Below are 24376 nucleotides of genomic sequence, written 5' to 3' on the forward strand. Positions count from 1 at the left end.
GCCACGGCAGGCAGTGCAGACACATGCCTGGTATGCCAGAGTGGCGACTGTGACTCGGGGCTTTAGAAAGTCTTAGACCTACCTGATCCCTTGGGTGACCACCCTGGAGGAGGACATCCTAGGCCAGAGGGCCTCCCCCGCCCCTCCTCCCAGAGCACCATCCCTGGCTAGGGGTCCAGATGGGGGTGGGGGATGGCATAGTGTTACAGGGCACTGAGCAGTCAGTGACATGTCCAGGCCATCTGGGCAGGGGAGATTGGGCCCCAAACCCAGGGTCTGCCCATCACCCTCACCCCTGGGCACCTATAGGGTGATCTTTAGGTGGTACCAAGTCCCTAATTGGGTCAAGGCTGGGCTGTAAGCAAAGTCCATGAAATGAGCGTGTGCTGCCCACTGTCACCTCCCCTTCTCCAAGCCAGTATGAGGTGGGTGGCCATGAAAGTGAATGAAGGAATGAGTGAAGGATGAATGAATGAAGTGCCTAGAGGAGCAGACCCCTTGGGCTCCTCCAGCCTCTCTGGCTACCGACCTCCAACACAGCTCAATTTTCTGTCCCTGCAAGTGGTTTCCAGGCCCCCAGACTCACCGGCTATTTCAGTCGTCTGTGGTATGAGGGTCGCTGCGCCTGGAACACCCTGAACCCTTCACCCTTCTTGTCCACTTGGTGAGCCTGCCCTTCCAGCCTCCAGTCAGTGTTGCCACCTCGTCTGGGCCCCGGTGCTGGTGTCCATCTCCATCCACCTCAGTCTGTGACGGGCATCTCATCACAGCACAGGCCCTGAGCCCTGGGGCAGGGCCAAGTTCTGTTTCTCTGTATTCCCAGCACCTAGCACCGTCCCTGGCACGTAGGAAACGGAAGGAAGGAATGTGGGGGGAAGGGTGGGAAGTCAGAGGAGGTGACAACCTGGCCAGGCCTAGAGTCTCACCTGATCCCCTGTCACCTGGCCTAACGGGAGAGGAAAGGCTCAGAGTGATAGGAGGGGTGGGGCCTGTCGCAGGGAGGTCTCACAGGAATGAGATTGCAAGGCCCTGTCATTTTTTTTCCTGTAAATCTTATAATTTCATGCTCCAGGGGACCACCAAGTAAGTGAGTCAGTGGGGAGAGAATCCAGCCCCCCAGGCCACTCCCCCCACCAGGAGACTGCTCGGGACGCCCTCCAACTTCCCCTGGAAAACCCTCCCCTGTGGCTCCCCTCTTCCCACCAGGGATTGGGTGGGGGGGGCTTCCTCCCCCCACCCTGACCAGCATCCCCTCTGGGTCACCTGGGCTGCCAGCCCCTCTGAGCCATCCTCTTCACCCACCTTGCCCCCTGATCTCTGACCCCTCTACCCCATCTCTACCTTTGGAGGACAGAGAGCATCTGTCCAGCCCGTGTCATTAGACCTGGGTGGGGGGGGGGTCCCTAAAAAATGAGGCACATAGAGGCAGGGCCCCTTCCGGATGAGCAGCTGGCCACCTCCTTCCCCTTCTTCACTCTGCACCTCCTCCCACAGCCTCTCAGAGCCCTTGACTCAGGTCAGATTTCTACTTTCTGATGTGAATCTTGAAGAGAAGCAACCCCAGGCCACTCCTCCCAGTGTGAGGTCCCAGGGAGGAGGGGTGTGGAAGAGGCCTAGGATCTGGGGCGCTGGTGAGGGGCATGCCAATCTGGATGCCAGGTCTGCCCTGGGACACGCTCCCATAGATACACCAGGGTGTATTTAGGTACTGTCCTAAGGTAAACTAGGTTTAAGCCTCAGGGATGCTCAGCTATTCAACGAAAGGGCTGCGAAGGGGGTGTGTATATATGCTTGGTGTACAGGGGGCGCCCCCTAAGTGTTTGCTGAGTGGCAGGGTGGGGGGCTATGAGTGCATCCGTGTCCCACCTTATAGGTCTGCCTTGGTGGTGCTCGCGGTGGGTAGGAGAGTGGAAGTCCACGTGAGGACAGACAAGTGTGTGTGGATTGATGTGCGAGGAAGCCGCAGGTGGCCTGTTGCTTTTAATAGGTGCGCTGGGGAGAGGCTGGAGGAGGTGAGAGATTCAGGATACGGGAGGGAAGGAAGCTCCTCGAATGCCGACCAAGTGCCAAGCATTGGTCCTTTAACACCCCACCCCCACCCGCACGTATTTCAGAGTTAGGTAGTGGCCCAGTTTTGCAGAGCAGACTGGAACACAAAGATAGGGGATAACTTGCCCAAGGTCACACTACCGGTAGGCGGCACAACTGGGCTTCAAACCCAGGTCTGCCTGATGCCAGGCCCCCCTGTCAAAGGCCTGGACACAACTGCTCTGGCCCCCAAGGAGATCTTTGAGGAACCTGGGTATATTTTGTGCTCCTGAAATGTGGATTCAGGACAGGTCCCCACATCCCCTGCCTCTGAGCCCCTTACTGACCTGGAGTGGCCGGGGATGGAGGGCTTGCTTGGCTGACCTTACAGAGAACTTCCTGGCCTCTGTCTCCTACCTGACCTCTCCTACTCAACCTCTCACTGCTTGTCCGCCCACCTCCTAGGCCCACTGCCTGGCCGGAGAGGCTCCTCCTGCAGACTCCATGCATCTCCCATTCTCATGATCCCACCAGCTGAGAGTCCAGTCTGAGCCACCGTGGCCTCCAAGCCCCGACCACTACAGTCAGTGTAACTCACTGATAGCTCACACACTCCCTTCAGGACTTGATCCAATTCCCCCAGTGCCACAAGGCCCTGCTCCCAGACCTCCTGCCCTGACTCATAAAGCCACGTAGCGCTCAGACCCTGAGACTCCACCCTCATCCCTCCAACCGTGTGCTCTGACTCCAAGTGAACGCTACTCCCATAGCCCCCAGACCAACCACCTAGTAAGGCAGATGGCCTTGGAGCCAGGCTTCTTGGCCTCAAATCCTGGCTCTGGCGCTTCCTAGCTGTGTGACCTTGGGCGTATTACTTAACTTCCATTTCCTCATCTGCAAAATGGGACTGATAATCCCTACCTCACACCCTCCCAGGAGAGGATTAAATGACATCTTGCCTGTAAAGTGCCTGACACATGTAGATGCTCGACAAACTGGACCTACTATTAATAGGCTGAGTCCACCCCTGTACTTTCTCCTGGGTCCTTGTTTTGACCACTGACCCATTAGCTGACCCCATTGAGTCCCAACAAAACCTCACCAGGTCCCAGAGTGAGTCCCTACAGGTCCTGATCCCCAAAGCCTGGCAGCTTCTCTCAGTGACTCCTACCTCTATCCTTATCCCCTAGCCCAGGTGGACCCTGTGACCCTCTCACTCATCCCCAAGACCTTCTACATGACCCTGACCTCCTCCCCTTTATTCTCTCCAAACGCTCCCTGAATCCAGGATCCTGCACTGACCCTTGCCCTCCCACATCTGCTGGAGCAGCCGGAGCACTGATTCCTCCCTGTCTTGCAGGCTCTCCAAGTGGCCCGGCAGTTCCTGCTGCAGCAGGCCTCGGGCCTGAGCTCCCCAGGGAACAATGACAGCAAGCAGTCGGCCTCTGCCGTGCAGGTGAGGATGCCCTGCTGTACTGGGCTGGGCTGGGGCCAGGTCGGAGGGTGGGCTTGGCACCGAGGGAGGGGAAGGACCGGCTGGAGAATTGCTCTGGCCCCATCCCCAGTGCCAGGGAGGGGGTGGCTCTCCAGAGGGGATTGCAGTCGCTGCAGGGGCAGGTGAAGAAACACCACCTTCTCATCTGCACCTGACCGCCCAGCCCTTCCTCTACCAAGCCTCACGTCTGTCGCTCAGAGTTTGAGTCTGCCTGAGCCCTCTGTCTCTGTACCTGTCTGCCTGCCTCCTCTTCCCTGGCTCTGCGCCCAGGGCCTCTCCCTGGCACTTCCGGGTCACTGGGCCCATCCCTCTCTGCTCCCCTCCAGGCTGTCTCACTTGCTGAGACCACCACGCCCTCCCCCCACCTCCTCGTCTCTCACCCACCAGCTCTCTCTGTCTCCCCACGTTTCCTGTCTCTTGGTGTCTCTGTGTCTCTTTTGTTTTCCTTTGCACAGTCTGCCCTTTTTGTCCCCCTCTCCCTTCCCCGCAGCGTGCCGGCCCATCTGGCTGGCTGGGGGAGGGGAGGGGAGATGGGGTTGGGGGCCTTCTGTTTACCTTTTGTGTCACAAAGAACTTGGGAGAATTGCCGTCTGAGTCGGGGTGGGTCACAGCTCCGCCGGCAGCCCGCTCCCCTCCCCCTAGCTCCCCTCCCTCCCTGGCTCCCCTCCCCCTCCCACCCCCCACAGCCGGGCTTCCTCGCCCTCCCCACCCCTCTTGGGGGGGGGCGGGGGAGAGGGGTGGTGGCTCCAAATTGGGGAGGGGACTAAGCGGGGCTTTGGAAGGAAGTTTATCTAAGGGAGGAAGGGTGAGCACGATCCGATCCGCAAAGCGCTGAAGCCTGAAGGGTGGGGTGCTGAGGGAGTGGGGGGACGAGAGGAGCAGGGCAGGGAGGGGGTACAGGGTGGCCGGAGAAGGACCCGGGACTGGGTTTGTCCTGGGGCAGATTCCAGTGCTCTGTGGCTCCACGGGCACATCTGGGTTTTCTGTGAAACAAGCTTACATTCCGAAGGTACTTTCCAGAAGCTGAAGGTGCTGGACGGGACAGTTGTGGGGCCTGAGCAGTGACCCTCTTTTAAAAGTCTCCAACCTAATGAGACAGCCCTCAGGGGGAGGAGTTGGGCAAAGAGGGGTAGTGGCCTGGGCGGGGAAGGGGAGGACAGTTCGGATAAGCCACTAACGGGAATGAGGTAGTAGGTTCTCATGCCCCCGTAGTGTCAGGACTGGGTCTCTTTGAATTCGGGAGCCCCCCATATACTCCCTGGGTCTGAAGTGGCCCTCGGGCTACTGTTCTGAATCTGTTCTGAATTTTCTACCCTGGGCCCAGCCTAGTACCCGCTTCTAAGAACAGGGAAGGGTAGGCTGGGGAACAGTAGGAATGTTCCCCAGCCCAGAGAGGATCTCCAGACCCAAGTAAGAGGGAGGGAGCTGGATGGTGGTTGGAGGGACTGAGGTCAGACATCAAGAAGGACTTTGCAGCAGGGTAAGAAGGGTAGGATCTGAAATAATTAAGAAAGGAAAGGAGGCTGTGGAATCTTCCTTCGGAGATCACCCCCACCCCCAAAAAACGAGAGGGGTCGCTCAACAAACACTTACTCAGTACTTCCTAAACTGACAACGTTTGCAGAGTGCTTACCATGTATGATGGGCTGGGAGGAGCAGGGATGGTACCTGACACGGAGGAAGCTTATTTCGAGGCTGAGGGTTGGGATGGATACAATTTGGTGCCAGCGTCAAGGACCCAAACTCGACCTCTTAAGTATGGGGATCGCGGTCCCTGGGTGTGTGGGGAGACTAGGCCAGAGCTTAGTTTAGGTTCAACTCCCTTGCAAATGACCAGAAGGTAGTCCTCAGTCCTGGCTGGAGCTGCAGCAAGAAAGATCGTGGTGAGACACCAAGAAGAACTTCTAGAAATGGCAAGGGGGCTGAGAAGATGAGACGAAGACTGGGCACAGCTAAGGGGCCTGCCCTAGCCAACCTTCTGCCCAAACTCCCAGCTACCTGTGCTGCCTTCTGTGACTGAGCTCTCCCTGCCCGGGGCCCAGGCGCCAGGGACAAACCAGGCAGTCTCCAGGCTGGAGCTGGAGACCTAATATGGTTTTAGAAACTCTTCTGAAGCTGGCTCTAAGAGAGGGGTGGTGAACATGGCTGGGAGGTGAGTGGGCAGGCAGTCCTGCCTTGAGTTGGGGACCACTGGGAAAGAGGCTGCCATCGATCTGCATTACCCACTTGATTCAGGCCCCAGATCAACAAAATATGCTCTCCCCTCTCCCACCACCAGCCTTGAGTTCTTAGAAAAGCTATTTCTAGGCCCGGGACCCCATACGGGGTCAGAAGCCCCACTTCCTTGGAGATTATGAACCTGAGGGTGGGGATGAGAGGCAAGGAAGGTATCCAGGGTTGGGGCTCCAGGCTCCTGGAGAAGTTCAGACATGGCCCCAAGAACCCCCATCTCCCCAAGCCCGGAGAACCATCGGGCCAGGGCTCTGTACTGGGGACTGCAGTTCACTACTATGCTAAGCACGCGGCAGCATCACAGTGTATGCAGGAAGGTGTGAGTTCTGGAGCTGGTTGTTTGGGTTAAAATCCTGGCTCTGCCCCTTGTCAGCTGTGTGACTTTGGACAAGTTTCTTAACCTTTCTGGGCCTGAGTTGCCTCATCTGCAAAATGGGGCTAATGACAGCATCTATCCCCTAGGATGGTGAGGATAAAACGAGATGATTTTGTAAATGACCTAGTGTCTGCCCCACGGTGATGATTTACATGGTGGTCGGAGGGCTCCAGGCCTGAGCAGGGTCCCCGAGGGAGGGGCTGGAGGCAGCTGTCGGCATTTTGCCCGGGGCTCACACTGCCAGGGCTTTTGTAAGCATTTAGCTGCCCTGGCCGCCCTCCAGATGGTGACTCACGGGCCTCGCTGGGCTGACTAGCTGACGGTGCCCATCCTGACACATCCCAGCCTGGTGAGGGGTCAGTGGGGACACCAGGGGAGCTCCAGCTCACTCCTCAGAACCCCCAGGGATGTGAGGGGAAGGGATGGGCTCAGCCAGCTCAGGAGATAGCAGGCAGCCGCCACCTCACTGACCTTTCTTGACCCTGCTGGGCCACCTTCAAGACAAGTACACACAAGGTAATCCATCCAGATTACCGCAGCCGCCTCTCCAGCCTGCAGCTCAGCCAACTGGCAGGAGCAGCAGGGGCCGGGGAGGCCTTCCAAGGTCATCTCTTCCATTCCCCTGCCTCCAAGTAGGAAAGCCCCAAGGAAGGAAATACCACATCCTTTCCTGCAGGCCACTCGCGGTGACTCACACCCCTGGTGCCTGGAAAGACCTCCTGGGTGTCTAGGCTCAGTCTCCTCGGCTGGGGGCCCTGTCCATCTCCTCTAGTTCAGTTCTCACAGCCATGAGCATGGGAGGCCCAGAGCTTTTGCCCAAAGTGACCCTTGCCACGTAACGGCCCTGGGGCCGGAACGTTGGGGCCCTGGCGCGCCTAAGGTGCACTCGTGGAGGAGGGGAGGGAAAGAAGGGGAAAGGAAAATCCAGAATGTTTTAAAAAGTAATTTTCTTTACATTTGTGTAGAATTTCATGGCCATACAAATCACTTTCACTTTCTTCTTCCCCCACTGTCCCTCTAGGCCTCGGTTTTCTCACCTCTAAAATGGTGACGATGATGGTACCCTCCTCCCAGGGCTGCTGTGAGGATTCGGGGAGATAATACACATAAAAGGCTTAGCCAGGCACCTGGCACGCCTGGCATGTAGTCAGCCGCCAGCAACATCATCTTGAGTAGTCCTGTGGAGCGGGGAGGGCAGCTGTGCCAAAGCCCAGTTAGCAGATGCAGAAAGTGAGACCTGGCGATTTCAAAGGATAGTCAGTGTCAGGGACGAGAACCTGGGTCATCTGACTCAGAAATCCAGGGCTCTGAGCCCCCGTGTCAAAGGACAGGCAGCTGCCTCGGGGGCACCCAGCAAAGGATACAGGCTGGCTCTGCAAGGGGGGGCTGGATGTGTGCCATGGCCTGCCCCTCCGAGAGTGGGAACCAGAAGAGCCCTGCAGCCTGGCTTTCCCGAGCCTCCCCAGGAGACAGTTGTAAAGAGAGAGGTTGGCCCTTGGGATCTCTAGCCTCATCGAACCCTTGAGCTCCCTGGATGGTTCCATTTCCACACACTCTCCTAACCCTTCTCAAGACCTGCTCTGAGCGGCGGGGGGACAGGCGGTGTGGGATGTGGGAACATAGGGAACTGCAGAGCACACAGACCTGCACGTGAGTCCCAACGCTGCCGCTTAAGGCTCGTCGTTAGAGGCCCCTCAGAGCCTTCATTCACACGGTGTGGCCGTGGCTAAAAAGCTAGGTGCCCCTTCCAGGGATGTTTGCACAGAGATGGCTGCAGTAAAGGAGGGGAGCCCAGGGCTGGGGCTCAGCCACTAGTGAAGGGGGGGCAAGAAGAGGTGGGGGCAGTGAGACTTACCGATGTCCCTGGAGCCACTGCCCTTCCCCCCGTTGCTCCCCTGCCTGGGGATGCCCTCACTGGTGGCTTGAGGCTGAGCCTTGCCCCTGCCAGGGATCCTGAATGGAACCAACTCCTCCTCTTCTGCCCCGCCTGTGGGGCTGGGGGAAGGTGAAAGGGCCCGGGAATCCACTGGGGACATAACCTGTGCTGTCCTGACCAGGACAAGTCTCTGCAAGACACTCCCCCTGGACTGGCCCACGGCACCCCTCCCTCCCTGCCCCAGGGTTGATCTGCCAAGAAGGTAACTCAACTCGGGGGAGCACACACTTGGTGAGTGCCTGCCACGTGCCAGCCCTGCTAGGGCTGGGGGTGAGATGGGAGATTACAGACTTGTGCACACGGAGCTTGAAGTGCGACGGGGGTGGCCGATCGCCCTGTCAGGACACCTGTCCTGCTAAAACAGGGCATCAAGACAGTGCTGCAGCTTGGACCACCCAGGCTATGACTGCACAGGCTAGGGGTTTCAGGGGAGGTGGGAACTGGGAAAAGAATGATGATACTGCTTTTCCCTGAACCTGTTGCCTGTAGCTAGATTCTCTGGGCCTCCTACAGAGACCTCACCCAGGGCAGGGGGCAGACAGCTGCCCTACTATGAGAATCCTGCAAGTTCCTGCTGGAAGGAGGCATCTCTGTTTTATGGTGGAGGAAACTGACACCTCAGAGACAGCCAGTGAATGGCTGGAGGTCACTTGGCAAGTTCATTGCAGAGCGAGGAGGAGCAGCCCGCCTCTCCCCGCGTCTCTGCATGGCGTTCTTTCCACCCCACTGGGACCTAGTTAGGTGATGACACGTACACACTCACACAGGGTGGCCCTCACGGTGCTCCCTGGGCGTCAGCTCCCGGTCACTGTGTGTGCCGTCTAGACAGGTGTGCTGGAGCACGTGACACGCATGTGAGAGGGGCCAAAGTCCAGGTCCTCATGCCATGTGGGCTACAGTTTGAAACCTTCCCATCCATGGCTGCAGGCTGCCCTCCTGGCCAGGCCCACCTTGTGGGTCGTGTTCTCAGAACAGACTGAGCTGGAGTCAGCAGTGGCTACGTGCTGCCCCTCCCCATCACTGGGGGAGAAACCCTGCAAAGCATGGGTTCTACTAACCAGCGTCGCTGGGGTCTAATCTTTGTGCACCAAAGACAGCACATCCTGCAATAATGTCCAACCGCTTGCAGGCTCTGTTCTAAGTACTAACTCATTAGCCCTCGTGATGACCTTAAGAGGCAGGCACTACCGCTACTTCCATTTCAGAGACGAGAAAACCAAGAACAAGGGAGGTGAGTCACTTGTCCAGAGACGCACAGCTAGCAGGTGGCAGAGCCAGAATGTGAGCCCAGGCAGCTCACTGCGGAGCTGCTCTGCCCTGCTGTGGGCAGGGGCTTGGGCGCGGACCCTCCCCGGGGTGGGGGAGAGGTGAGGGGCTGACGCGGCCGAATCTCACAGGTGCCCGTGTCGGTGGCCATGATGTCGCCGCAGATGCTCACCCCCCAGCAGATGCAGCAGATCCTGTCGCCCCCACAGCTGCAGGCCTTGCTCCAGCAGCAGCAGGCCCTCATGCTGCAGCAGGTGAGTCTGGCCCCGGGGCCGCCCAGGAGATAAGGGAGAGGAGGGTGAGGTGTTCCAGGCACTGGCCTCCCCACTCCCACCCTGTTTACTACCAACATCACCAAAGGCCAAAGCAGTGGCAGAAACCAGAGAGACCGCTCCGGCCCGGACTGACCTGCATTCCTCCAGGACAGCTGGGGAGGGGTCAGAGGTCAGGCCTCGCCCACACACCCCCATACGGCCTCACAGCGCCCCACCTGTATCTCCAAACCCCAGGGGAGGACAGAGAACATGCTGGTACTTCATCCTCACCCACCAAGGGAGGGGGAGGCTCCCCTCTCCCCTCTCCGCTCCCTCTCCGTCCAGGCTCTGCTCTGGGAGAGCCTCTCTCGGAGCAGACATCTCCCTGCTGGACCATCTGTTTCACAGCAGCCCAGTCACGAGAGGGTTGGCCGTTGCTTTGGGGTCAGCAGTCCCCCGCCTGTGCTAACCCACTCCCACCCTGCTGTCGACCCCCAGCTGCAGGAATATTACAAGAAGCAGCAAGAGCAGCTCCACTTACAACTCCTCACGCAGCAGCAGGCTGGGAAGCAGCAACCCAAAGAGGTAAGGGGCTCGGGCAGGGCCGGATGTGCCCCTCAAAGGACCCCCGCCCCTCGCCTGCAGCGCCAGCCCTCTCCTAGCCAGGGACTGGGAGTCCCAAAGTGGTCAGGACAGAATGGTCTTGTGGGGATAGTAGAAAAACCAGGAAAGGCTAGGGGACCGGATGGGGGGATGGAGGCCCACATTCCACCACCTCCCCTCAACCCCATTCAGACCTCCTCTCCTCGCTCTGTGTTGTTGGATTAGGAGAGCAGAAGGGCTGAGCCCTGTGTTACCTGAGCACATACGCGTAGACGGGTATGTGAGTGTTGGATGGTCCGCACTCATGACCGGCTGCCTCGTGGTCATGCCCTCTTCCTGCCTGCTTGTCTGTTAGTGACCCAGCACCTCAGCCCTCTAGCCTGGTTCTGAAAATCTTTCAGTCCCTCCCCTCAGCCCTGCCCCAACTTCTGTTGCTTCTTGTAACATCCTGCCCTGCATCTCCAGAGAACTCCCCAGTCTGCACCCCCTGCCCCATCTGGGCCACAGTGCCTTCTGAGCTTCCATACCAGGCCCTGCAGTGCCCCCCACCCCGTGTCCCAGACACGCACTTCCCTCCTGCTGGCCAAACCACAGCCAAGTTCGAGTTGCCTCTTCCCAGGAGGCTGCCCTGCTGACCCCCAGTCATTCCCTCCCGCCCTCAGCCTCCCCCTCAAAGGTCTCCTCTTTGCTTCCTTCTCTGCATTGTCTCTAGGCTGAATAGCCAGCCCACCACCCCACCTCCAGGGCAGGTGGGCTGAGCCATCCCTGCCTCCAGAGCCCGGGACAGGCTCAGCTCCTGGGGCTCAGAAAAGGCTTGCTGACAGACTGACTGTCAGTGCTTGTGTGAAGTACTGAATCTGGGGGTGGGGGGGTGGGGGGAGCAGGGCCAGAGCAGGAGAGAGGGAGCCACTAAGAGCAGAGTGAGCAAGTGTGGGCAGGCGGCAGGCACCTGGGCAGCAGTGATGTGACCGTTCCCTAGCCTGGGTCCTGATGACCTGTCGATGCTGATCTTTGAAAGTCCCGTCAGACGCCTTGTATCTAAGAAGCAAGAGAGGAGAGGAGCTGGAGGGGAGAAGGCCCCCTCCTCAGAGCGGAAGGGGGGCACCCCGGGCATGTGGGAAGGGTGCCCGCCAGGCGGGAGTGGCCCCTGGAGTCTGACAGGCTCATCCATCATTGTGATGAGAGCCCCCCGCGCCCCCCAGGCGAGCACAGCTGTGGTGCGGGAGCCGAAGCAGCGGAAGGAGGGAGGCGGGAGCGGGGAGGGCGTCGTGCTGCGTGTCTGGGTCTGGCCGTGTGTGTCTGCGCGCGTGCGTGCGTGCGTGCGTGCGTGTGTGTGTGCGTGCGTGTTTCCTGCGAGGAGGCATGCAGCCCTATGGAAGCTGGGCCGGGAGCAGGGAGGCTGCAGCTGCGGACACCACAACGACAGCTCCGGGGGCCGACAGGCCCTGGGAGGGGGCGGCCGCAGGGTGGGGGCCAGATGGCACGCCTGAGGCTGATGGTACCCCTCTCTGCCCGCCCCCTCGGGCCCCCCACCAGGCCCTGGGGAACAAGCAGCTGGCCTTCCAGCAGCAGCTCCTGCAAATGCAACAGCTGCAGCAACAGCACCTGCTCAACCTGCAGAGACAGGGGCTGGTCAGCCTGCAGCCCGGCCAAGGTGAGTGCCCGCCCCTCAGCCAGCCCCAGCCCCGCGCCCTCGCTGTCCCCGCTCCCGGGAGTGAGGTGGGGGCCCCGTGCGTTCCTGGGGCCCGGCCAGCCTCCCCTCTCTCTCCCTCCCATCGCAGCCGTGTGCCCGACGGACCTGCCCCAGCTGTGGAAGGGCGAGCAGCCCGCCGAGGACAGCGTTAAGCAGGAGGGGCTGGACCTCACCGGCACGGCCACCACCGCTACCTCGTTCGCCGCCCCCCCCAAAGTCTCACCCCCCCTCTCCCACCACACCCTGCCCAACGGACAGCCCACTGTGCTCACACCTCGGAGAGACAGGTATGGGGCTCCGGCTGGGAGGAGGTGCTGCAGACCTGCCCGGGGACTGGCCTTGACCCTGAGGGCTGGCACCTGTGGTAGAGGCTGGGGTGGGGTTGTGGAGCTCAGGGATGGGCAGGTTTGCCTCTCCCGGGGCACGCACAACTGTGCCTGGCCTCTGGGGAACCTGTATTAGGGACAGAAACATCATCAGTAGGAGAGCTGGGACTGGGCGGGACCCAGGGCTGCCAGGGTCTTCAGGGTCCCTGACCACCATCTCCCTCCTGCCCTCCCAGCTCCTCCCACGAGGAGACGCCCGGCTCCCACCCCCTCTACGGACACGGAGAGTGCAAGTGGCCAGGCTGTGAGACCCTGTGTGAAGACCTGGGCCAGTTTATCAAGTAGGTGTCAGCCCCACTCTCCTTTGCCCCCCAGCCTGCCTCCCCTAACAGGGCCCCTCATCCCCCAGCCTGCCACCCAGCTTGTCATTTCTTGCGCCTTCAGCCACCAGCTGTCCTGCCATCCTCACCCCGGGGGGGGGGGCCTCGTTCCTTCTCTGCCCCCCATCAACTCCCCGGTCACTCCTACCCCGTCTGCGGTCTGTATTTCCTGGGCCAGCAGCCTCCCCACCCCAACCCCAGGCTGCTGAGCCCAGCAGGTTGGGGGTGTGAGGAGAAGGAGAAGACTTCCCCCACTGCCCTCCCCGGCTTCCCCCAGCCCCAGCCCCGGAGAGCGACGGCCTAGTGACGGCCTTCGGGCCTGGCGGACAGGCGGCTGGCAGCAGGCAGCCAGCTGCCGTAGCCGTGCCAGGCTCTGTCACTGACTGATTAACTCCACTGTCTCCCAGACCCTCGCAGCATCAGGGTCAAACAAATTGTTTTCACGCTTCGTCAGAGGTTTACTTAATTAGTTCATTTGCAGTTAGATCTCTCTGTAGCTGGGGTTTTAGCAAAGACATCAAAGGAGGCTGACGAGAAGGCGGCTTCCTCCGATGCCCCGTTTTTGTTTTTGTTTTTTTCCCCATCCCTTTCCCTTCTTTGTATCTCTTGGTCTGTCTGCTTTCCAGGCTGTGGGCGGGATTAGAGGGTGGGTTGGGGTGGGTGGTGACAGCAGAACCAGGGCCAACTTTCTCTTCTCCACCCCCTCCTCCCCCGGAAGACACCTCAACACAGAGCACGCCCTGGACGACCGGAGCACAGCGCAGTGCCGCGTGCAGATGCAGGTGGTGCAGCAGCTGGAGATCCAGGTGTGGCCTCCGGCTGCGGGAGAGGGGCGTGGGGGGCTCGCACCCCTGCCTCACCCACAGCACTGACTTTCCAGGAGGGATTTAGGGGGTCTCATGGAAGGGTCATCGAATGCTTTCTAGGTCCTCGTTTACCATGGTTGTAAGGTGAGGGCAGCCAGATTCTGAGGGGGAAACCAAGGGTTGGGGGCCTCTCTGATGCGAGGTCCTGAAGAGACTCATACTGACACAAACAACAAAAATGGTATGCATAGCTAACATACTGAGCCCTTACCTTGTGCTCTACTAAATACCTATGTGAACAACCTTATATGGTTGGTAGCTACTATTATTATGCCCAATTTACAGATACAGAAAACAGAGGCCTAGAGAGGTGAAGTAACTTGCCTCTGATCACTCAGCCAGTGGGTGGCAGGGCTGGGATTGGAACCAGGGCAGTCTGGCCCCGGAGTCTACGCTCTGCAGCGCGGAATACTCAGGCTGCTCAGGACAGTCCATCAGGCAGCCGATCGATGTTTACCCCTGTCCCTCTGGCACCTCGCAGAGCTCCCTGCGTGAGAGGTGGTTGTAAAAGATCTATTGAATTTATGAACGGGGGTGAATGAATCATTCATCCATTCCTGCCTCTCCGTTCAGTGCGTGAGGGCACCCTCACACACAGGTGCCACTGAACTTGGGCGTTGTTCAGCCACAGCCTCTGCTCTTGATCGGGAGGCAAGGCGTGTGCTGTTGGGAAGAAGGGCCCCCAGAGTGCAGCGGCTGTGCGGGGGTCTAGGCTGGGGACACACAGTCTGGAGAAGCGGGGAGGGCTTCATGGAGCAGGCAGCCCCCAGTCCTGGCTTTGCGGGTGTGAGGGGCCAGAGGGGCAGGGAGAAGCCGAGGTCTTCCAGGAGCAAGGGACGGAGGGAGCTGGGGTACCAAGGGCGGGGGCGCATGGTGGTGACGGGCTTGGTATGTGGAGGAGGAGGGCCCGACTGCCCCCCCGCCCCCTCCCCGCCACCAGGCACAACCCCTGCTCACCTCCCACCTCTCCACAGCTCGCCAAGGAGAGCGAGCGGCTGCAGGCCATGATGGCCCATCTGCACATGCGGCCCTCGGAGCCCAAGCCCTTCAGTCAGCCAGTGAGTGACTCTCCCCTCCCTGCGGCCCTCCAAGAACCCGCCCCACCACGGGACCCCTCATCCTGTCGGCACTGGTCTCAGCATCCTCCCCGTTGCTCACAGCTGAACCCAGTCCCCGGCTCCTCCTCATTCTCCAAGGTGACCGTCTCCGCAGCGGACTCGTTCCCAGATGGTCTCGTACACCCCCCCACCTCGGCCGCTGCCCCTGTCACCCCCCTACGGCCCCCTGGCCTCAGCTCTGCCTCCCTGCACAGTGGGGGACCCGCCCGGCGGAGGACCAGCGACAAGTTCTGCTCCCCCATCTCCTCAGGTAAGGGCCGTGGGGAGGGGTGTCTTTCCCCAAGCTGGACCCCACTTCTGGCTACCTCAGCCTCTGCCTGTCTCCCCCAGAGCTGGCCCAGAATCATGAGTTCTACAAGAACGCCGACGTCCGGCCGCCCTTCACCTACGCCTCCCTCATCCGCCAGGTGAGCGTGGGAAGGTAGACGGAGTCTGGGGGGTGGGGGTGGGAGGCACACAGTCTGCACCCCTCCCTCAGGGTCCCGGGACCAGGGAACGTAACTTTCCATCTCACACTTGTCCTCTCCCACTCACACCTGCGTTTTCCTTCTCAGCCAGACGGCCCCTCACATGGGCTTCAGCTGAGCCATCCTGCTGGTCACTCAGGCCTGTCTGTGGGAGCACACACACTGTTGATGCCACTTACACCCCCTGTGTCATCCATACCCTCATTTCCACGCACACACACTCCCATGATAGACTTACGGTCACTTGTAGTCTGTCTCCTTTTCTCTGTCTCTCTCAGATGCACACACACACACACACACACACACACACACACACATCCACATGCCATCTCATGTTTAGGGTGCCCTTTACAAAAACCAGGATAAATTCCAAACAGTCCCCACCCCCGGACCTCTTTCTCCCAAGAATACTGTTTTCCTTCCCAGTCTAGGGCAGGAGCCCTTGGAGCCATTTTCCCTGCAGCAGAAGTTCACGTGCTCCTCGCACAAGTGCACGGCCCTCGAGGCTCGTGTTCCCTTTGGCCTCTGGCTGGGCTGTAACCAGCCTGCCCCTCTCGGGACCATCAGGCACCCCCAGTCTTGTCCACATGCTTCCGCAGCAGGTCTTCTCTGCTCTCAGATGAGTTAGGGGCCAGGCTGAGGGGAGCTGGGGCAGAGCACACAGGCCTGTGGCCCTTGCAGGCCCAGACTGAGGGTCTCTGTACTTCTTCCTTGTCCACAGGCCATCCTGGAAACCCCCGACAGGCAGCTGACCCTGAATGAGATCTATAACTGGTTCACCAGGATGTTCGCCTATTTCCGGAGAAACACGGCCACCTGGAAGGTGAGGCATGCCCGTTCCTCCTTGCCAGGGCCCCAGGCGGCCTTGGACATCTCCAGATCCCTTTGAGACCAAGGCTGCCTAACAGTCCCCTCGGGGTGGCAGTTCTATAGACGTGGCCCCACCAGGCCCCAGGCTGGGCCCTGGGCCCTGGGCCCTGGGCCCCTCCACCTCCACCTCTCTGGAGCGCGCCCCCCATGGGCCCAAAAACCCCAGCCCCCTGAAGTAGGGCCTGCGGGAGTCGGTAGCGCCTGAGCCTGGTAGGGAGGCCGGGGTTACATTCACAGGAGACCCTCAGGGTTCAGAGTCCTCGGCTAAAGGCGCATGCTCTGAAGCCCAGGATGGGTGGACAGAGGGGGCTCGCAGGCCTGGACACGTGGGTGGACCGAGACCCTGGACTGTAATACACTGGGGCACAAACACAAACGCTCACACTCTCCCCAGCTCTGCCATCAGTAGCAGGAAGATAATTGTCTTCATCCAATTAGTCATTTTAACACCTTCAGCCATAAGAGTTTTCCTGGGGGATCAGAAACAGACAAGGGAGGGAACCTAGGAAAATGGGACACAAGAGTTGTGGGCTGGGACGCTAAGCCATTTTGTTTTTCTAGAGCCAGCATGGGGGGTACGAGTCTGGCTGTCTGATGGGTGAGAATATTAGGTTCTGTGCAGCAGGGTGGGAGGGGGTGAGGGGAAGGAGAAGGGAGTGTGGGTGCCCTGTGGGAAAGGATGGACACCCGGGAAGGAGTCCCCCACATCTCAGGACCTGAGTTGGATCCCTGGCTCTTGAGTCCCTCTGCTGGCCAGTGCAGAAGCTGCAGTTAAACAGCCTACCTCCCCGATCCCACCAGGTTTCAACAAGTGTCACTAGGGCCCCCTCCCTACCAGTGACCAGGACAAGGTGGGGTCTGTACAGGGCCCAGCCTTCTCTGCCTTCTCTGTGCTAAGTGCAGCAGGAGAGACTGCTCCCGTGGCCTTCTGTATCCCCGTGCCCAATTCCCAAAGCTTGGCAAAGAGGCTGCAAGGCTGGGACCGCTGCTGTGATTGGCTGCGAGTGACGTCATTTCCTGCCAACCACAGTCCTGCCCTCTCTCTGAGCCATCAGGGCCTTCTTGGAGCCACCTGGTTCAGTCTCCAACCTGCAGGCCAGTTTGGATACCACGTTTCGTAAATGATAGAGTCCTGTACAAACTTTAGGGATCATTACAATTGTTATGTAATCTTTACTTTAATATTGTATATTAATTCTCTACCTTTAGGGGAGTCAATGTGGAGCCTCACTGCCCTAGACAACCTCCTCCTTGGGGGCAGAGTGCCTCTCATCCACCTACCCTCCTTTCTCGTTCTCTCTTAACTGCATCACCCTCTGCAATCTCTACTTCTCTCCTTTCTTGAGGTCGGGGGGAGCTAGTTTAGGTGACTTTCTTAAACCCCTCGATGACCATCATGAAGCCACCTCTCCTGTAGCCCAGCCCCCTTGGGCCTTCATACCACCTTCGACTGGTGGCCCAGCCTTGGTCATCTCAGCGGCGTGTCTCCCTCCCAGGTCTTCACCTCCATCTCCCCTCCCCTAGTCTAGGTCCCAGCAAGCAGCCAGCTCATTGAGTGACCTTCCCATTTAACTGTGCTCTGCTGCTGCTTCTGTCACTGGGGGCACTGCCTGCGCCCTCCCTGTGGCCCAGCAGAATCCACCTCAGCTTGCGGTCCACTCTGACCTTCAGGATTTTTTGCCGCCAAGCTTCCATTCATGTCACTTGGGAAATGCACCCTGTCTACTCCCAATTCTATTTTCTTTCCACCCCCACTTCCAACCCGTTTATCTGCCCCTTGAGGTCCCTCCTCTTCTCCTCAACTATTTCAGCTTCCTTTCCTTCCTCCTCCTTTACTCTCTTGGGCCCCCACCCTGGGATGCTGTCCACTTCAGACCAGGGCAGAAGGGTTGGGAGCTGGCGTGGGCCAGGCCAGCTGCCGTTCATCCGGGGACAGAGCTGCCATCTGCCAAGCTGATGGTACTCGCCAGCCCTCCCCCCGTGTCTGTCCCCTCCCAGGGCCCATGTTGTGGGCCTGTCCTTTTGTTTACGCAGCCCCTGCCAGACCCCTTAAATTGCCGTTAATGTTTCAGCGTAACGAATTAGTCTCTCATCACGAATCAGGCTTCGAAATGAGGGAAAAAAGCCCCAGTGAGGCCATCCTCGGAAATTGGGGTCATTCTCATTTGCAAAGCAGAGGATCGGAGCCCCGTAATGCGGGCAAATTTATTCCAAGGCAGGAGCCCCGGCGTGATTAGGCCCTTTGTAATTATCGCTCCAAGAGATTCCACTCCAGCCGCCCGCCTCCCTCGTGGATTAGCAAGCGAGTCGGAAAAATACACAGGATTTAATTAGAGGCAAATTAAAATTGGTAATGAAATCGGGCCAGTTGCAAGTGGCAAGAGTTGGAAGGGAGAAAGGGAGAGGGGATCGATCTCCAGGGGCATGGGCTGCCTGCCCAGCCTGCTTTCTTCCCCGTTTAGAAATGTAAAGAGGAGACAAGGATGGAGATGAGGTGCGGGAGGCTGAGGGGGGACAGGTAACAGGGACAGGGACGGCTGGGGCCGTGAAGTTGAGAGAGGAGAGCGTGGGGACAGGAGCGAGGCACATGGTGGGCGGTGGTGGGGTGGATTAGGGCCCTAGCCCAGGTTCCCGGGGTGCGGGGGGAATTGGGCCAAGCACCCCTGCCCCCACCCAAGTGTCCTACAAACCGGATGACCTCAATTCCTGAAGTTATCCTGCTGGGAGGAGGCGGGACCGACAAGGTGACTTGTCCCTCCTCTTCCTGCTGTACAGTCACTAAACCCAGGCTCTCCTTCCTCTCAGCTTCCTTATGTTAACAAGTATGTATTAGGCCTCTGCTGTATACCTCATGCTCTCAGTAAGCCGTCTGTTCTGAGCCACGGCCCCAAAGTCACGGCTTCCCACGCTCCAAGGTCAAGGAAGGTTGCAGTGAGGCTTCCTGAGTTATTCCCAAAACTTTCAAAGGCTTAATGGGAACTCTGTGTGCACCTGAGGTAAGGTGTCCCAGGCTCACTGAGGTGCCAGGACCTGAGTGTGGTCTCGTGCCGCTCAGAAGCCCTAACAGCTACATGCATCGGACTAACGATGTTGAGAAAACAGATTATCGCTAACGAGGTATCATTCACTTGGTAGACAAGAGTTTTCCAACACGTGGCAGGGAGAAGGGAGCAGACAATACAACGGGCTGGCGGTGGTGAGGATGCCGGAGGCCCTGGCTCTAAGGGCCCAGAGGGGTCTTCCCTTGGCTCCAGCGACATCTTCTCCTGCCCAGCCCTCCCCTGGCTTGTTGCTGGGGAAGGTGGGACCAGGTGGGACTTGAGGACCCTCCTGTCTGTGCTCCCCCGAGTGGAGGAGGGGCCACCTCTGAGCGTCTGCTTCTTGTCACTGCGCCCCCAGAATGCAGTGCGACACAACCTCAGCCTGCACAAGTGCTTCGTGCGCGTGGAGAACGTCAAGGGCGCCGTGTGGACTGTGGACGAGCGGGAGTACCAGAAGCGGAGACCACCAAAGATGACGGGGTACGTGGGCCCACCCCCCCAGACCTCTCCAGGGTACCTCTCTGCCCCGGATCCTTCCCACTGTGGGGTCGGGGGTCGGGGGAGGAAAGGGGTGAAGGAGCCCAGGAGAGCCTGGGATCTCAGATGATTAGGAAGAGGGCATTTCTGTTTTTTGCTTCTGACTGAGGGAAGGAGCTGAGGGGAACCTGGCACCAGAGAGAGACAGAAGCCCAAAGTAGCCCCGGCCGGAGCCGAGGCGTGGGCAGGTGGCAGCCAGTGTGGCCGTTGGGGAGGGGGCTGCCATCCCCAGGGCCACTCTCCCCCATCTTATTGCAGGATGAGCCAGTCTGTGAGATCTCCAGGCCCCCCCCCTCTTCATTTTACAGGGAGAGGAGGCCCAGAGAGGACAAGGGGCTGGAGGGTGGTCACACAGCAGATTCCTGGCAGAGCTGGGTCTCTGACCTCTACCATGTAGCACTTCCAGTGGAAACTGAGGAACCTGGGGGAGGTTTCCTCTTTCAGCCTCCCTTCCAGCACCACCACCTCCCCGCACCGAGCACCCCACATGGGCTTGCCTGCGCATCTTGGGCCTCTGAAGCAAGTTAGATGGCTCTCTGTGGGCGCCTGTGCCCCTCAAAGATTCCTTCACCCCAGACAAGAGCCTCTCTACCCTCAGACAGACAGCTGTGGGTGCTGGGGCAGGGCTGGGACCCGAAAAGGAAAGCCATTCCCTTCTGAGTGTCCCCACGTGCCAGGCACAATGGTTGGAATCTTCCCGTCCCCTTATCAGCTTGGAATCAGAAGACCTGGGTTCGAATTACACCTCTGCTTCTCACCAGCTGTGTGACCTCGGGCCAGTTCCTTAACCTCTCTGAGACACCCTCTAAACTGGGGATAGTCACTGTGGAAGGATGGCCTTAAGCCATTGCTTTTCCTGACCCAACTCCTAATCACTTTTTTGTGCAGAAAAGCCTTTGGTGTGGAGCATGTGGGGACAGGCTGAGCACACAGCTTATTGGATGTCCCAAAATTCAGGATGGCAAGAAAGTGGATTTTATAGTAGGGGACTATGGAGGTTATCACTCGGACCTTGCCAGACATCGGGAAATCTAGACTGGAGCGAAAATACTGGGCCACCTGACGTGGAGACAGACACTGGGAGGGGTCTGGGTCCTACTTCTCAGCCCTGAGACCCTGGGCACATTCCAGGGCCCCTAGGAGCCCCCGGCAGCTCACCTGTGAAGGGGGCTTTCAGTCCCAGATGTGCCAGGTCAGTGGGAGGATTGAATAAGATGGGGCACAGCCGACTCTGGCCTCCCAGGATTCATGAATGGGACAGTCCCTGGCATAGAGCACGCCCTCAGTTAGGGTCCAGACCTGAGTGAGGAACAAGCGAATGAATGAAGCAGACGCTGCCTTCTTTCTCCTCCAGGAGCCCCACGCTGGTGAAGAACATGATTTCGGGCCTCAGTTATGGAGCACTTAACGCCAGCTACCAGGTAGTGGACTGGTCCCCGCCCAGTGTCCTCCCACCCCCTCACGTTCCCTCCAGCACACTGGTCTTCAGAAGAGACATTCCCCCACCCTCCCTGGCAGAGACGGGGCACAGAGCGGGTAGGTTGGCATAGCCAGTGGTGATCCCTTCCCTGGCTTACAGATCTGGGGTGGCAGTGGGGGCAGGGGGTGGGGGTCCTCTGTCTCCCAGGAAGGGAAGAAGTCAGGCCCAGGTTCTCAGGAAAGCTGGGAGGCAGCTCAGCTTCGGAGCGCTGGCCTTGGGAGGGGGTGCCAGAGATCTGCCAGCCCGTGGACACACGGGAGGCGCTCTAGGGCTGGGGAAGGGACAGTACTTGACTGGGTGGAGCCCGCTGACAGGCCCCAACTCTGTGCCCTCCAGGCTGCCCTGGCCGAGAGCAGCTTCCCCCTCCTCAACAGCCCTGGCATGCTGAACCCTGGCTCCGCCAGCAGCCTCCTGCCTCTCAGCCATGACGACATGGGCGCCCCCATGGAGCCGCTGCCCAGCAACGGCAGCAGCAGCCCCCCTCGCCTCTCCCCACCCCAGTACAGGTGAGCCCATGGCACGGACCCCAGCCCACAGCCGTGCCCCCCGCAAGCATCAGGAAGGCAGAATCTGCTCCCCCTGCAGCTGGGATCCCCATCTTGTCGCCTTCAGCACAGCTCTCTTCCCAGGGCAGGTGGCCCCTCTCTTCCTTCTCATTGCTTCCCTCCCCGCCCCCCACCCCCCCCATCCCCGTACACTCTTTATTTCCCTCCCTTCTCCATCCTCTGTCATCTCCCTTCCTCCCTCCTTCCCAACCAAAGGCAATCTCTGTTCATCCCAAGACCTCCTTTCCTTTGAAGGGAGACCAGACCTGAAACGTCAGGCCCCAGCGGCTCAGAGATGAGGGGGTCCTGGGGAGGCAAACTCTGGACACATCCCTGCGCCCCCAGATCCTGGATGCATTTTGGGCTGGGCCGGCAGGAGAGGACCTCCAGGGTGTCCACATTATCCCTTCTGTCACAGCCACCAGGTGCAGGTGAAAGAGGAGCCAGCTGAGGCGGAGGAAGACAGGCGGCCGGGACCCCCCCTGGGGCCCCCTAACCCCAGCACCTCGGGGCCTCCAGAAGACAGGGACCTGGAGGAGGAGCTGCCGGGAGAGGAACTGTCCTAAGGGCCTCTAGGGGCAGGCAGGGCAGGGGTGAGACCCCTCCCTCCCCCGGAAGCCAGGCCCCACCTACCCCGACTCCTCGCCCCGCCCAACCTCAAGGCACTTCCAGGACTCAGATGGGGGGCTGGGCCAGCAACTCCCAAGGTGACCTGACCTACGACGACGACGCTCGCTCGGAGTGGGGGGGGCAGGGACCGGCCGCCCCCAAGGGGACACAGAACCCCTGGTCTGGGACTGGCAGAGGACACGGAGGGCCCAGACCCCTCCTCAGACTCCCCCGCCCACATCCGAATCCCGCCTCCCCCGCCGCCCAACCACCAGCAGCAGCAGCAGGGCCCTCCTCCCCCACCAGCTCGCCCCCGCAGGGCCCCTCAGTGCCATGGAGACCCGCAGGCGGGGCTGAGCCACCCTCTCACACCCAGGGCCCCCCCCATCTTGCTCTGGCAGTACTCTCTGGCCAGAGGCCCCCGTTTCCCTAATTTGTGCTCCCTTCCACCTTCTTGTCCTTACTGTGAAGAAGTAGCTCACCCCCGCTCCTACCCCTGCCCTGGCCTGGGTTGGGGGCAGCTAAAGTCTCAGAGCAGCCCCAGAAAAAACCTGCCCCTCAGCTGGGCCCGATCAAGAGGCACAGCTGGCGAGGGGGGACAAGTGGAGTGCCCTGGGGGCTCCGTGGGAGCAGGGCTGCCTGGTTCCAGGTCCCCCCCAGGCCGAGCTGGGCCTCCACTCCCGTTTGCTGGGTGCTGCCCCCCAGGCCAGGGAGCATAGGAAAGTGGCCCGGTGCCCACCTCCTCCACAGAGGCCTGTGCCCGGTGCACTCGTAGAGGTGGACCCGCTGAAGTGGACCCGCTGCCCTTGAGGCTGGAGTTGGGGCCCCAGGTGGCGCCAGGACTGCGGGAAGCACCTGCCTGTGTCCCGGGAAAGGCCAGGCTGAAAGCAGGCTTGAGGGGCGGGTGGGATGAACACGGCGGCTGCTGTGACCCGACAGGACTCCCACCCCAGCCTTCAGGTGCCCTGTCGCAGTCTTCCCTCACCAGCCCTCAGCACCCCTTCCCTGCGCCCCCACCCCCCAGTTACACAGATGACCAAAGACCTTTCTTATGCCGGAAGCAAAAACCAAAACTTTTTGTTGGCTTTTTCCTTTGTCGCCTCCCATACCCCCTGCTCATCCCGCTTCCCATCCCGGCCCCAGGCTGGAAGCCCTCCCCAACTTAAGTTATTGTTTTAAACCAAAGTTTACAGTGTCTGTTGGTGGCCAAGACCCTCTCTCTCCACCCTCCCTCCACCCCACCCTGAGGACCCTGGGACTCAGTAGAGGTTGGCGGCCCTGCTCACCTCCCCTCTGCTCTTGCCCGGCCCGGGGGAAGGAAAGCAGGCAGAGGGGAGGAGGTGGGCAGCCCTCGGCACCCCGCGGGGTTCTCGGCCCCTTGGGCGGTGGGCACGGGAGCCCTCTTCCCAACCCTGGGCTGCTTACTGGGGGCTCTCCAGACCCCTCTCTCCAGGACCAAGTCCCCCATCACACTGGGAGTGTGGATTCCAGCGAAGGAGCTGGAAAAAAAGTGAGACTCTCCACAGACCCCCTATGGGGGACCCCAACTTAAGGCCAAGGCTGGGTGTATTTGATGCTTATGACACCCCAGGCCAGGCCCCTTTGCTGAGAAGACTCCTTGGACTATTTCCCAAGAATCCCCCACATACACCCCTTCACAAGGCACCCTCCCAAGAGGCAGGGGGCCCTCCGCCCCCTCCCCTATGTACTCCCCACCTGTGTTCTGTTTGACCAGCACAGAAATATTAAACGTCCTCTATTCACAGGGCCCTGCGTGTGTCAGCAAGGGGAGGGAGGGCAGGGGCGTGAAAGCACAAGGATGGCTCTGGACAGCTGGGGGCTCCTGAAGGGGCACTTCCTGCAAGTACGGGAGTGGGCTTGGGCCCGGGGCACCGACACCTCCACGTTCATCCCAGCCAGGGCTCTGGCTCCTCTCTGCTCCGCCTGGCCCCCTTTTCCATCCGTCATCTTAGCATTCTCGGACATTTCAAACCAGGTCTCTCCATCTTTCTCCTGTTTTCTCTCAAAGTCACAGCTCCTTGCCCCGGTTCCTTCGTGGGTTTGAAATCCAGGTTCCTGGCCTGGATGTTTTCATCAGGGAGTAGATTTCCTCTGGGGATGGAGAGAGTTCCTGCTGCAGGACCGCATGCCCAGGTGTCCTCTGGGCCCATCACCGGTGTCTCCCTGGGGGCTACCTGGATAGGTGTGTGTGTGCGGCATTGAAATGCTCGCCCACCCCTGTGTGCAGCGTCAT

At 59.8% G+C, this 24376-nt stretch overlaps 1 protein-coding gene across 4 annotated transcripts in view; it reads left to right on the forward strand.

The window, feature by feature from the left end:
- The window catches only part of FOXP4 (forkhead box P4), a 50978-nt gene extending 27088 nt beyond the window's left edge, over window positions 1-23890 (forward strand). The window contains exons 3-17 of one of the 4 annotated variants that reach the window (XR_009542948.1): window positions 3389-3484; window positions 9465-9587; window positions 10086-10172; window positions 11727-11844; window positions 11972-12170; window positions 12446-12550; window positions 13308-13395; window positions 14430-14513; window positions 14616-14823; window positions 14904-14980; window positions 15762-15863; window positions 19310-19431; window positions 20843-21024; window positions 21305-21474; window positions 21932-22068. Coding sequence is in view for 3 of the 4 variants with exons in the window: in XM_060162847.1 (XP_060018830.1) it covers window positions 3389-3484; window positions 9465-9587; window positions 10086-10172; window positions 11727-11844; window positions 11972-12170; window positions 12446-12550; window positions 13308-13395; window positions 14430-14513; window positions 14616-14823; window positions 14904-14980; window positions 15762-15863; window positions 19310-19431; window positions 20843-20909; window positions 21305-21474; window positions 21932-22079 (1794 nt within the window). In the remaining variant the exon portion in view is untranslated. Of the gene's footprint in view, window positions 1-3388; window positions 3485-9278; window positions 9299-9464; window positions 9588-10085; window positions 10173-11726; window positions 11845-11971; window positions 12171-12445; window positions 12551-13307; window positions 13396-14429; window positions 14514-14615; window positions 14824-14903; window positions 14981-15761; window positions 15864-19309; window positions 19432-20842; window positions 21025-21304; window positions 21475-21931 lie in introns of those variants that run through there. The other 3 variants (XM_060162847.1, XM_060162848.1, XM_060162849.1) reach the window with 3 other exon arrangements.
- Window positions 23891-24376: the final 486 nt, after the last annotated feature.

Source organism: Lagenorhynchus albirostris, chromosome 10 (assembly GCF_949774975.1).
Source record: "Lagenorhynchus albirostris chromosome 10, mLagAlb1.1, whole genome shotgun sequence".
NCBI classification, from domain to species: Eukaryota; Metazoa; Chordata; class Mammalia; order Artiodactyla; family Delphinidae; genus Lagenorhynchus; species Lagenorhynchus albirostris.